Source organism: Diplotaxodon limnothrissa, linkage group LG3 (assembly GCF_057381915.1).
Source record: "Diplotaxodon limnothrissa isolate DT_005_m linkage group LG3, D_limnothrissa_male_GT1.1, whole genome shotgun sequence".
Taxonomy (NCBI): domain Eukaryota; kingdom Metazoa; phylum Chordata; class Actinopteri; order Cichliformes; family Cichlidae; genus Diplotaxodon; species Diplotaxodon limnothrissa.
In genome coordinates, this window is record NC_140598.1 from 48,765,261 (window position 1) to 48,779,865 (window position 14,605).

Genomic DNA, 14,605 nt, shown 5'->3' on the forward strand with positions numbered 1-14,605 from the left:
TGCTTCATCATGGGGAACATTTCCTATACAGCTAATACATTTTCAACACAGCATTACCATCAGTAACTTGAATAGTCAGGCCCCATCTTATGTTAAAGACCTCATAGTACCGTATCACCTCTATAGAGCACTTTGCTCTCAGACTGCAGGCTTACTTTTGGTTCTTGGGATATTTAAAATAGTGTGGGTTAAGATTAGGCTTAAAACCTCAATTTTTGGTAAAGCATATGTTTAGTGCAGATAACCCTCAATCCTCCTTTAGTTACGCTTTAGTTTTTCCTTCCCACTCTCGGTCAGCATTGTCAGCACTTGCTCATAGCACTTGTCTGATGTTTGTGTGTTTTTCTTTATATCTGCATTATTATTGTCTTTATTTTACGATGTGAAGTGTCGACCTTTGTGATTTGGTGTTATATATGAATAAAACTGAATTGAATTGAACTGAACTGAATTGAATTAAATTAAACAGTGAGTGCAGACAGCAGCTTGCTTTGCAACATGGCTGCTGTTTTGTGTTGAACAACATTTTGACTCTTCTGATAAAAGGAATCTTCTTATTGTTATTCTTATTATCTTCTTATACAACTCACTATTAACTGAACAGCCAACGAAATAGTCACTCTGTGGAAAAACTGGAGAAGTAATTAGTCGCTCAACCACACAACATTAAATAGCAAATAAATCCATCTTCAAAAGTCTCTGTGCTTAAATTCCTGAACTTAAATTTAAAGAAAACTGGCTGCTCAAGACAGGCCAAGTGTAACTTTGTGTTACTACTTCTGCCACAGCGCAGTCTGGATTTTCCCAGCCCTTGTAGGCGGGGCTTCTGAAGCACCTTTGAATGGGAAGGACATATTTAAAGAGGCACAGATCACTGTTGATGTCGAGACAGTTCAAATTATAATTTATGTCAGGTCTCTGGTCTTTCTGTTAATTTACATCTAAAATATGAGCATTTCAATAATGTTATTCAAACCATATGTTGAAAAACTGTCATTATTTGTTAATGCATAATAAACTAAGCTAACTTCAATTGGACTCTAAAGTTTGGATTCTGAGCTTTATCTACAATTTAATCTACAAATATCTATAGATATTTGTAGATTACCACTTGATACTACATGTGAGAATGTGGAAGAACACTGTGGAAGACCAAGACAAATCTGTAACTGATGACTTACCAAAATGAGCACAAAAGTAACTGTAGTGTTTCACACTAAAGTGAAAGATGTTTAATTTCCTCAGCAGTGAATAATAAAAGATTTGGAGTTTGTTTAGTAGCTGTAGCTTTATGAAAATTTAAGTATTTTTAAAATGTATTAAATCAACAATCCCTACCCTCACCTATGGCCACGAGCTGTGGGTAGTGACCGAAAGAACGAGATCGCGGATACAAGCGGCAGAAATGAGCTTCCTCCGAAGGGTGGCTGGCCTCTCCCTTAGAGATAGGGTGAGAAGTTCGGCCATCCGGGAGGGGCTCAGAGTAGAGCAGCTGCTGCTCCACATCGAAAGGAGCCAGCTGAGGTGGTTCGGGCATCTAACAAGGATGCCCCCTGGGCGCCTCCTGGGTGAGGTGTTCCAGGCATGTCCCACCGGGAGGAGGCCCCGGGGCAGACCCAGGACACGCTGGAGAGATTATATCTCTCGGCTGGCCTGGGAACGCCTTGGTATTCCCCCGGATAAGCTGGAGGAGGTGGCTGGGGAGAGGGAGGTCTGGGCCGCTTTGCTTAGGCTGCTGCCCCCGCGACCCGGCCTCGGACAAAGCGGATGAAGATGGATGGATGGATGGATAAATCAACAATGCTTTTTTTGCCCTGTGAATTTTTACATATACTGTTTGCTCTTAAAATAAACTCTTTGAGAATGAAAAATCTAACATATTTATATAATTTGTTCAGCAATTTGATCTTAACAAACTGATGCCACTTCTCTAATTGTAGAGGCTAAGCCTACGGTTGAAGCGACTGAGGTGGTCGTTAACGGGGTGACGCGATGTCACTGGTACGTATGAATTAAGTAAACAGTCCAATAACTCCAGTAGTTCTTATCTTGTCCTTTTTGGTCTTTATTCCCATATCATCTTAACATAACAGCGCAGCGGTCTCAAACTGTTTGCCTTCTTACAATTAATGACACACCTGACGCCGATTACGTGCGTCTACCTTAAATACCTTTACATGAACAAAACAGAAAAAGGTGACCTCTAGCGGCCACATAAGGTATTAACCCAAAAATGGCTCCTACACCCTTGTTTAAAGAATCAATGTAATGTATGCTATTGTTCACTGCATGACATCTTCCCATAAAGGTCCTCATCACATGATTCAGTCACTGCCACAAATCTCCTGAGCTTATTTACCTCCTTCTTAGTAAAAGCCATATCTGTAGAATTCTCTTTGATGTTTTAAAGCTTGAGTTAATGACAGAGCTCACATAATTACTGGTAAAATGTCTTTCTCAAAACCATGTTAAGACATAAATATGATTTAGAGTTATACTCTGACAGCTGAAACACCTTGTAAAGTACCTGCAGAGTAGGTAGGTGAGCTGAAAAGCCCCTGAAAATTAAATGCGGACTTTTTGCATTGCTGGGTGTATGAGTTTAAGTATGAGGATGCGATACTTGAAAAGTGAAAGTGAAACAAAAACAGGCACTCACAGAGCGGCACAACCAAGTTTTAGACGGGCTGAAAGTTCTCGTGTTAGTGTAGAATTGCAGATAAAATGGATGAATATCAGTATCCACTGTTTTTTGAAGCCACTGACTTTACAGACAGAGAGAAGGAGAAAGTGAGGAGATACTTTCAGAAAAGGCGAGACTCCGGGGGTGGCGACTGCGGTAATGTAGAAAAACTCGGAGGAAGCGTTTATAAAATCTGTTTCAAGGAAAAAGAAGGTAGGACAGTCGATTATTTGTAAAATATTTTTTTGGGGGATTTGTGTTTAATTGCAGGCTGTTTCAGTGACTCTGTTTATGGATGTTTTCCAGATCAAGATAGAGTTTTGCAGAGGAAGTTTCACACCATCACTCTTCCGAGTGGAGAAGTGCGGCTGACCGTGAGCAGGACAAATTCGCAACAGACCTCTGACCAGCCATCGCCAAGCCAATCACTGGTACAGTTTACTGCACTTTCAAACATGACTTTTGGTTACAGTAAAAACTCAGCGTCAGAGCCGGATAATGTTGCGAAACCAGTTTTAGAGGAGTTAGCCTCCAGGGAAAGTTGGACCGCTGAGGACAATATTGACAAAAACAGATGATTGTAAAATAGTTAAAACACATTGCAAGTACTGCAAAGAATACATTCTAAATAGTAAAACTCTCTCTTTTAAAAACTACACGATCATTAAATTCGATGTCAAGGACAAATTTACAGAATGTGTTTGTTGTTTTAGAAGAATATCAGTGATGTATCACTTCCTCTTCTTACAACATTTGGGCAATAGACACACCAGCCACTTTAGTTTTGGAAGTATATGTTTGCTCCACTTTTGCTGTGCCATCTTTGTTATTCATCGTTATTATTATGCCTCAGATGTTTTCAGTGGCTGACAGTTCTCAGGCTTCTTTAACTTATGAGTCTCGCTTTTGATACAAAGTTTAAAATATAAGTGTAGTTTAGTGTTTAAATAAGGAAGCCCTTCCCTGAAAAATACATCATGTGGATAGCACAGCATGCTTTTGCATTAAAGCCTTTGTAGACAAGTAAGTAACCCATGCCATGTATGTCACTCCACCTCCATACCATCAAAGATAATGCTTTTCAGAACATGGGTGACAACAAGCAAGATGGTGATACACTCATGGGACACTTTACTTTCACCTTGATAGTACCAAGTAAGACTTCAGTACTGCTTTAAATCGTTGCTGTTAGTTTTTGATTGTAATGAGTTGTCATTTGAGTTACTTTTTCTTTCCTATCAGCTCGAAGCAGTCTGGCCACTAAACTAGCACACAGATAAAAAACAAAACAAAACAAAAAACATCATGTTTTAAATGATTCACAAATTATTTCATTCTGCTTTCATTTACATTGTACACAATAGCCTAATTGTTTTAGAAACAGGGTTGTGGTGTATTTCTGTTATAAGACAGTGTCATAGTCAGACATAACAAAGAAAAACAAAAACATATTAACAGAAATGTTAATGTTAATGTCAATATGTTTTATCTACATAGGACTGTATGAATCTGTACCACTGGCAACTGCTGTGAAATCCAGTTTTTTGTGAAACGAGTTTATTTAGGAAACAAATACTTATACTTGTCTTTTTTTAAGAGGTGGTGATTAAAATGGTGTTTGGATGTTGGATGGATGTTGAGGTGCTAGGGCTGTGCGATATGACTTTAAATAAAAATCATGATTAATTGAACGCAATGACACACAAACTAGGTTTGTGCTGTAAATATGCTGAACCACTAAAGCTGAGATATTTTTGGTATTTTCTCATAGTTTTCTTCTTTTTGATTGATGTTGTGTTTACTAAAGTCAATTGGGCATTGGGCTCGGCGTTTCAAGTTTCCTCTATGATGGTTGTCATGCCACAGACTGGACATAGCAGAGATAGTACATAATGGGTGAAGTATTAATAAGTGTAAAGAGAAAAGAAATAAAATACATGACATGGCAAAGATAACGTCAATTAGAGGTTTTGAAAGAGGGTTATGATTCATTTTTGACTTACTGCCCAGACCTATGTGGTACACAATAAGTAGCATATCTTATAGCATAAACTCACAGATTTGTTTGATTTCTTTCCGTCTTTTAGACCTCAACAAACCCAAACATAAAAGGTCTTGAGAAGACTTTCAGGATAGATGTTTTCCTGATGTTTTTCCTGAGAGACAACTGTAAAGCATATACATTTTTTGAAAAACAACTGTCGTCAATCGGCTGCACAGTGGAGCTAAATTTTGATGAAGAGGAGGTTTTGGTTAGAGGGGAGGTTGACAAGGGTCCAGGAGGAGGTTTTGGTGGTGCTGCAGAGAAATGGGAGTATCAAGTGGATCAGGTCTTCGTGCAGCTCACCGAGACCTACAACTGTTTTCATGTACTTGAGCCAAAACAGATGGAAATGGTACTGCAGGACTCGGCCTTTAAGACAGATGATATCAAAGTTTACACAGAGAGTGGCTATGCTGTGGTTGTGGGAGAGGTTGATGCCGTGAAGGAGAAGATTGCAGTTCTGGAAAAAAGCCTACCCACCAAAAAGGTAATGCCGATTGTGGAGAAGAAGTTCAAGCTCATAGAAGAAGAGTTCAATCGAGAAATGCGTGCTAATTGTCCAGAGGTTACAATCATCAGAGGTAGTGCCATGATCACTTTGGAGGGCCCTGACAAAGAGGTGCAGTCAGGAGCTGCAAAACTGGTTGAACTGATTAAGAACATAAAGGAGAAGAGCGTTAAGTTCCCTACAGCTCTGCTAACCTTCATGAAGACCAGTGATGCCATCCCAAAATACCAAACTCGCTTCCAGCAGAGCCTCAGAAACCCTGTTTTCTTTGAGGTGGGTGCAGATCTGGTTCTGTCCAGTTTGTCCTCTGATGCTCTGAATGAGGCAGAGGCAGCAGTAATGAGAGACTTTAAAGTGACCACTGTACAGCTGCAGGGTGCAATAGATCTCAACAGGTTGAAAGAAATTCTGACGAAAGCCAAGAACGAGGCAAACAGTAGAGAGTTCAGAGTGGACATCAGCTACATGCCAGGCGCCAGGGGAACCTCAACAACCAAAGTCCGACTGGTGGGCTTCAGTGAAAATGTGGCCAAGCTCAATGAAGTTCTTCATGACTTCCAGTTGAATCAAGTTTCAACTCAAGAAACCATCAATCTGCTTCATCATGACACTGTCTACTGTTTTGATAAAATCTTAGACTTGATTGGCATGAAACAGACCAAGGTGACCTTACAAGCCTCACATTTTCCAAATCCTTGTGTGTTTGTGTCTGGTCCTCGATGTCATGTTCAGGAGGTCAAGAAGGCCCTAACATCAACTCTAGACAGTGTTGTAGTAGACACTTTGACTCTAGATGGACCAGGGGCTCAGCAGTACTTCCAGGAAGAGGGTAAAGTGACTAAAGAGCTGATAGAGGGTTCCTGTCACGTCATTATCCGAGAGAAGCAAACTGCAGCCACCCCAAACGTGCAAAGACCACGAAACACCAGCAGACTCAGCGACACACCTAGATCTCTCAGCTACAGCAGCAGCATGTACAGCACAGTTGGAAACTCTGCAATCAACAGAACAAACCTGAAGATCAAACTCAGCAGTTTAGAAAATGAACAGGTTTGATTATTTCCATTCAATTCTATTTCCCATAATCCCAAAATAAAATATCAACATTCATGTTATTCAATATTATTTCTGCAGGTGGATGTTCTGGTGGTCCCCATGCTCAACAAGCAGCTGACTTCTACAAATATTGGCAACAGTTTGTTGGCCAAAGCTGGGAATATATTAAAGTTAAAGTTTGATTCAGTCTTAGCCAGTTGTGCCCTCGCCCCTGGTGATGTTCAGCTGGTTGATGCACCTCCATCTCTGGGCTGCTCCAAGATTTTCTTCATTGAGTGCTTGCCTTGGGACGGAGTAAGAGGAAAGAGTGTTCAGGTAAAATTGAGGACATAATACTTATAGTGATGGAAAAGATCAAATTCATTTACCTTTAGAAGTACATGAATGAATTTCCTTTGGGATTGGTAAAGTTTCATGAAATTAAATAAAGTACCATTTCTGTGTATAGTCTGTGTATAGTAGTTTGGAATAACTTGATGTTATATGGCACAAACTTATAGAATGAAATCTAACTGTATCATAGTTTAAAAATATATAACTTTTGATTTGCAGGCTCTTGGTAACGGTCTGAAGAGGTGTCTGGAGCTTTGTGCACAGCTGAATTTGGGTTCAGTGGCCATTCCAATCATTGGGCCAGGAATTGTTTTACAATACCCGCTGAGAGAAGCTATTCAAGTGTTGACCGACATCATTCAGCAGTTTGGATTATCTGCATCTTCTGGATCTCTTACAAACATCCACATTGTGATTAAACCTGGCTACCCTGATTCTGAGGCGGTCAGTGTCAATCAATATGTCCTGATCTGACATGTAACATGCATATCATACTATATCACTTAATTTATAAAGCACTTTTAAAAACAAAAACAGGGCTGTTCTGACCATGCATCAATTCTTTATCGTGTTATTCTTGTGTTTTTATCTACAGTGCTACCACGATGTCTACAAACAGCTCAGCTTAAATATGAACCAGGGAGGCCAAGGTAAACTAGCACTACTCATACTGTCTTCAGTATGTGACATTAATGCATAGTGAGCAGATAAAAACCATTCAGCCAGTGTCATATTTTACCATATTCATCAGCACCCTCAGTATCAGAATAAATTTCAGACAAAATCTAATGTGTGGTGTTCTTCATCTCAGCAATCTTCAGGTCCCTCACCAGTGACCTAGATGACATTGTCATGATACTGGAAAGAGGAGTTAAACTACATGTGGTGTTTGGTGACATCACTAATGAGACTACAGATGCTGTGGTGAACACAACAGACTTCCAAAATTTTAACCTTGGTAGGTGAAACACAAAGGCAGGAAGGCGTAGTGAGCAGGATGTTCACCCTGTAACTGTAAAGTTATTTTTAACCACAATGGTAGCATAGCTCTCTGTGGATGCCAAAGGCAGACAGCTATTTATGAATATTTGCTCAGAAATGGGGATGTATATTTGAATGTAATCTTTGAAGATTGAAGTTTTCATTTGGCATATACTTATGAACTGGCACATCATGAAATGAGCACAAGTAGTCATGGTCCCACAATGTAAGTAATTAGTCAGTTACTTATACTTTACATTTAATGTGCATGTGGCTGCAAAACTAACTACTAGTTTACATTTTGTATTTTATATCTCGTACCTATCATGGTTGTAGTTTCACATTTTTTGTTCAAGTGCGGATCAGGCAAATTCAGCAGCATTTCCTATAAATACTTGTAGATTGATTGTGAAATAGAAACAGATCATGTGGCTTGAGTCACTGTCAGAGGAATCAAAACTAAGAAATCAAATGGGTAGAATGTCTGATATTACACTGCATGCATCTGTCTTAGAGTAGTTGAAATTGATTGAGATTTGTCCACAGCTATTTGAATGATTGCAATGAAACTAATGTAAAAAATACATCTAAGGTTGTTACTAGGTCCAGATTTATGTATTCATTAATTTTTTATTCTTTTTCTTCTCCTTCTAAGATGGGGTATGCAAAGACATCTTAACTGTAGCTGGACCACAGGTGGAAACTGAACTGAAAGCAGGTGAGAAAAAGAGAAGCAGCTATTTATCTTCTTATCTTACTTATCTGACTCTCACTCATGCTTCCTGTGTCACTTTCTGTGCAGCAAAAGTGGACCGAGGAGAAATTTATGTGACCCAGTCTGGAAACTTCCCCTGTAAAGCAATTTTTCATGTATGTGGACAAAGAGATGAAGCCCTTATTGAACAATTTGTGTGTGATATCATTTACTATTGTGAATGGTATAAATACAGCTCTGTGGCAATTCCTGCCATTTGTGCTGGTAAGTATTTTTTTTTTGGCATTCTAAGAATTTATTGTGCCACACACACACACACACACACACACACACACACACACACACACACACACACACACACACACACACACACGCACACGCACGCACCCCTAAATGCAAGTGGTGTTTTTCCAGGTGCTGGTGAGTTGGACCCTGCTGTTGTGGCAGGAACTATTCTTCAAGGGATCAAGTCTTCTACATCATCAATGACCAGCCTCACCAACATCCGCCTCGTCCTGATTAAGATTGATGTCTTCTTGGCTTTTAAAGAGGAAGCGATGCAGATGTATTCCCCAGCTGTCATCAACAGAGGTGACAGAAATATTCACAAACTGACATCTTGTGTGGTTATTTAGTGTAGTGATTTTTTAAAATAAAAGCAGATTAAAAATTATTTTACTTATTTGTTTGATCCACCTTCCAGTGTCATTTCAAGAACAACAACAGCAACAACAGTCTGCTCCTAGTGTGAGTGCATACCTCAGCAGTCTCCAAATCAGCTCCACAAGTCAGCAGTCTGTCTTCACATTTCTGGGTCTTTCCAGAACGGACATTGACGATGCCATGGAAAAGCTGAAGCATCAATATCAGACGCAGTGCTCCAGTAAAACCTTCTCAAAGGAGGAACTGGAACTCCTCAACCAGGATGACATGATGGAGCTGAAGGAGCTGGTGGAGTCTGAAGGTCTATTCATGCAAACTGATCAGTCTGGCGCCCTAACAGTGAGCGGGCTAAAAGACGGGATCACCTGGGTTATGCAGAAAATGAATCAGTGTCAGTACATGACCCTCACTAGAGAGGTGAGAGTGAGGGAGGAGGAGGATGTTTACAACAAAGTGGTTTGGTGCATCCTGGCAAATAATGGTAACTGGGAAAGACTTCCCAAATCAGCTAATCACCAATTGGAAAAAAACGAATTAACAGAAGGAATAACAGATGCACAGGGACTTATATGGGAGGTTGATGTACAGGCAATGGTGGCCACACGACCACTGAGCAGACAGACGACAAAGCTGAAACGACTTGAGAATCTTCCAGGTGAGTAGATAGTTCTCAGAGATGTTACAAAAATGAGCCTGACTGATACTGGAGTTTGATGCTTGAGAGTAATATAAACTTCAATAAACAAATGTTAAGGTTTTGAAAGAAATAATTCTACTAAAAAAGTATTAAAAAATGTACTTGTAAAAATAGTTGCAAAAGTCACTATGAGGAATGACAGTAACAGTAAACAGTTTTGAAACAGGAAATGTCAAAATTTCAATATCAGAAATATTAAAGTCTCTCCTTATCTGCTGATTTCAAATTGCATTGCAAAGCAGTGTTAGATTGGTGTCAGAAGGGCACCAATATAGCAAACAGTGTTAAGACTGATATGTGGCTGGACTGAACCAAATCCCAATTTTAAAACATCTATGCAATGTGTAAAAGTCAATGACAGCTTTATTGCTAAGCTCTTAAAAATACAAAGAAACAGAGGAGAAAAAATACTTTTTCAACTTCTTAGAAAACACAAGGCACAGAGGAAAAGAGCTGAGAGAGAACACAACAAAGGGCAAGGGAAGATTGATGAGACAGAGGAAAGAACTGGACACGAAGCGCAAGAGACGAAATACCACCAAAGTAAAACAGGAAGTAAAAGATGACAGACTCACAACATGAAAGTGTGACAGAGAGACAGAAGATAAACATAGAGACACAGCTGAAGGAACAGAATCGGAATAGAAAAGGGCTTTAACAAACTTATCATCAGTTAAAGAAAGCAAGCACTAAAGTCACAGAAAACAGGAAATTCAAAAGACTAAGGAGCTAAGCTAAGTCCAATGCCAAAACCAAAACACAGAATGAACCGAAAAAACTTTGGAACAGGAGAAAAAAACAAGGACAAACAAGAATACACAGTTAGAGAAATACTTAAGTGTCCCACAGAAGCCAAAACCCTGTGTCTAAGCCTAAACTTACAAGTTCTGTTTTTGTTCTTTTCATGCGCCATCCTACAAAAAAAAAAAACAACAACAACAAAACAAAACAGTTTCTTCTGTGTCTTCTCTTGTGTATACTACATTACCTGACTTAATAAAATATAACAAACATGTTGTCTTTTTCAGACTTTACTTTCCCTCTGTACTGGGACCCCATGGCTGCCAATGAGACTATGAAGGTGGTTTCTCTGGAGACTTCTTCTGCAGAGTATCACACAGTAAAGGAGGCTTTCAAACGAACTGTCCCCAAAACTGTGATGAAGGTGGGTGGCTTTTCCTGCACAAGTACAAGTACATATATACACAAGTACATGCATACAAGCTGAAAAAGTTGATTGTGGCATTACAGTGCAAACTGGTGAGCATTACTGACTGTAATGTGGTCTGCTTAACTGGTCAGCTATCATGATACATGTTAACATTCAGGGATTGTATTAAGTGCACCAGACTTTATATCAGCAGCGCATGTGGTCATTATTTACATTTTTTGGTAATATAAAAGGTGTAACAAAAAGGTATTTCTTTTTTTTTAATCTAAAAATGGTAAAAATATTTTTCCATTGGAATTTCTTTTTCCTATATGAAGAAAGAATGTCCTGTAACCCGGGGCAACTGCAGCATCATCACATACCTGCTCTCCTACTAACCTCTGTAAATTTTGTATATTTTACTTTATTTAATTTTATATATATGTATACACACACACAGACACACACACACATATGTATACATACATATTTGGTATACATATTGAGTAATGCGCATACATTCTTATATTTGTACATATATTTATTCTTATAATTCTCAGATTCCCATTCTTATAATTCTCTTTGTTCTTATGTTATTGTATTTTGCACACATCTGTTGCTTGTGAAGCTTGCACACAAGAATTTAACTCGCAGGGTCTATACCAGTGTACCTGCACATAAAAACAATAAAAGTGATTTTGATCCTTTTGTGTCCACACGTAAAACATGATTGGATTTAATTAATTTATTTAGTAAATTTATATATTAAAATCAAAATGAAAAAAGAGAAATACAGGAAATTAAAGAAAACAGAAATCAGTCACATTCTGTCAACAAATTAATTGCCACATTAAAAAAATAAATACATTATATTTTATTTTATCAATCAATTTATCTATCTATGTTGGATATTTGCAGTTTCCGGCCACCATATCTCTGTGGTCCATTGAACCGATGTCAATATATTTGCTCAGAAATGCTATGAAAAATTCAAACTCCCTACCTGAGAAATATCATGTTTCTAAAGTGTGTTTTTTATTTTAATTTTTAAGTTTCTAAAGTTTTCAGTTTTGCAGTAAGAAAGTCATTAATTATTCACTGCTGTAATCTAAACTTCTCATACCTGAAACACATGCCTCAGTTTATGGTTACCACCATAAAGACATGAACTAAGCCATCAGATGTAATTAATATCCACACTGCTTTGTTTGGCATCTCTTTGATCCTTTGGCTTCGGTCTCTCTTGTCAGATTGAACGTTTGCAGAACGTTCACCTGCGGCGCGCCTATGAAGCCCAGAAGAAGCACATTTCTGATAAGAACGCACACGAGGGAGGAGCAGCGGAGAAACCTCTGTACCACGGGACGACCCAGGAAAACTGCCACTCCATCATGACAACTGGATTCAACAGGAGTTTTGCTGGACAAAACGGTGATAATTGTTACTGAACAAGACAACATTTTTCTGTTGCTTCAAAACGAATCACTAGTGTTGACTTTGTCTTAGAAATTATTACCTCCTATACACCAAGGTTTTACATATACATGTAAGTCTTTACCGCTCTGATCACTCTGACATTGTGTCTATATTGGTCCACCATTCAGGGACGTGCAGAGAGGTTTAAAGGGGCGGGTGCTCAAAGTTAAAAAGGGGCACATTGAACCATGCTGAATAACAACAACACACATTCATCAAGAATCTAATATGGGAAGGGCAGGGCTGTGTTGATCTGAGACTGTAGACATTAAAAAGTCCACAGGAGAGATGGTAGCTGATTAAACAAGTGTCATGAGATAATAACAAAATGCAAAGATTGGTGACAGCGCTTGGAACCATAAGGCAACAAAAAACTGAGAAATAATTTAGGCTCTGCCTGTGAATCACTCTTTGCTTCTCTTCTTCCTTCCATCCCATCATTTCATATATCACTCTCCACTTGCTGTCTATCTGAGAACAAGGCACAACTTGCTATTGCAATAAACTATAATCTAATTATCCACACCTAACAACTCTTGCACTTAATCTATAATAAAATGATGACAGAAAAATGTTATAGCACTGCCTTTAGTAGCCTCACACAGCTCCTACTGTTTCCTCCTCATGTCCTTACCAGCCATGTCTGCACAATGTTATATCATGAGTAATATTTTTTTAAATCCAGCTAAATAAAACACACACATGCACACACACACAATGACATTTTAGACCTTCTTCAGAATACTGTATATACTGTGGGCATCATGGTGCTGATCCAGAATCCTTACATTGTTATTTATTACTAGAGCTACAATAATAAAGCAATGAGGAGGGGGAAGTAATAAATATGAAATAATGTATTTATGATGATTCCATTTGTTTCACTATCCACTCTGTGCAGGGCAAAGCTTATTACATTTTTAAACTGTAGAGATACAATCATTTTACTGCTGTAAAATCCTAATTTTGTCTTATTTAAAATATAAATCTAATATAATCTGCTTCTTAATGTATGTTCTTTAAAATACAGCGTGTGTTTTTTTAATATATTATAATTATAATAATTATTATGTGGACATGCATATTAGATCGTTTTTTAGTGAAATATAATCCCTCCAGAAAGGCAGGAAATGCCCAGAAACTTACTTTAAAACTAAATATGTTCCCTAAAACGGTGACAGAGCTACAGACCCATGACAGCCTTACACAGGTAGCCAGCAGCTATGACCAGCACTACTTGTGCAGTTAATAAAAGGACAGGTAATGTTTGTCGCGCTGTTGCACACACAGCACGCTCGTTTGTTTCAGTTCGTCAGTTGCAACAAGACAGCTTACCAACGTGTACGTAATAAGCTAATACTCCTGGGTGCTACACACTACAGTGTACGCTGTACACCTACTTACTGGGTTTTGTCGCATCAGTCTGTGTCTCTGAGTTAACTTGTGTTTCTCCTGCAGCTCCGGACCGCAAAAAATGCGCGTGCTCTTTGTGAGCTCGTTCCCGGCTCGTAACCCGCGCGTTCTGCCGTCGAGGGCGATCATTGGTTAAATGTGATCATGTGACTGATGCAAGCCAGATCCTTTTATTTAGCAAAACTATGATTAATAGTTAAATATTATTGTTGAGGGGCACAGACAGGACTCCGCACGCACACACACATAAAAATAAATAAATAAATAAATAAAAAAAATTTAAAAGTTGCCTCAACAAAAGGGCACTTTGGGCACTCATCAGGAAAGGGGCGGGTGCTCAAGCCCCTCTAGCCCCCCCCCCCTCTGCACGTCCCTGCCACCATTACATGGTGACAGATTGATCATTTGCAGACTGCTTCAAGTATTTTATGGTCTTGAATGTGGTTGTATTTAACCATCATTTATAGACACAAACAGGACTCTTAGGATATTAAATGCAAACTTACAATACTTACGTAATATATGTTGGAAGTCACCATGTTTTATCTATGATAACCTATTACTAATTTCCTTTTTTTTCTTCCGACATTCAGCAACTGTACACGGTCATGGGACCTACTTTGCTGTAAACGCCAGCTACTCAGCCCAGCCCACCTACTCCAAGCCAGCTGCTGATGGTTCTCGGTTAATGTTCGTCGCCCGAGTCCTCACAGGCGTCTTCACTCAGGGCCAAGCTACCATGAAGGTGCTTCCACTCCGAAACAGCCAGCAGCCTCACAACCGCTTCGATAGCGCAGTGGACAAAATTGATAACCCTGCCATGTATATTGTGTTCCATGACAACCAAGCATACCCCGACTACCTCATCACATTCAAAGGAGATTAA

General features: G+C 39.1%; 1 protein-coding gene across 1 annotated transcript; it reads left to right on the plus strand.

The window, feature by feature from the left end:
• The first annotated feature begins 2,724 nt into the window (after positions 1 to 2,724).
• LOC146636282 (protein mono-ADP-ribosyltransferase PARP14-like) lies at positions 2,725 to 14,605 on the plus strand. Its single transcript, XM_085350769.1, has 14 exons — positions 2,725 to 2,896; positions 2,990 to 3,114; positions 4,771 to 6,285; positions 6,370 to 6,606; positions 6,844 to 7,068; positions 7,220 to 7,274; positions 7,436 to 7,582; positions 8,261 to 8,323; positions 8,408 to 8,584; positions 8,735 to 8,911; positions 9,024 to 9,638; positions 10,709 to 10,845; positions 12,081 to 12,261; positions 14,313 to 14,605. Exons 1-14 carry the CDS (start codon positions 2,725 to 2,727, stop codon positions 14,603 to 14,605), a joined length of 4,119 nt encoding a protein of 1,372 aa, XP_085206895.1.

Excerpts from the sequence above, each read along its gene's own strand:
- LOC146636282 (XM_085350769.1), top strand. The coding sequence starts at position 2,725 with ATGGATGAATATCAGTATCCACTGTTTTTTGAAGCCACTGACTTTACA. Across the intron at positions 8,912-9,023 it reads CCCAGCTGTCATCAACAGAG|TGTCATTTCAAGAACAACAA; the intron begins GTGACAGAAATA and ends TCCACCTTCCAG. Across the intron at positions 12,262-14,312 it reads GAGTTTTGCTGGACAAAACG|CAACTGTACACGGTCATGGG; the intron begins GTGATAATTGTT and ends TCCGACATTCAG.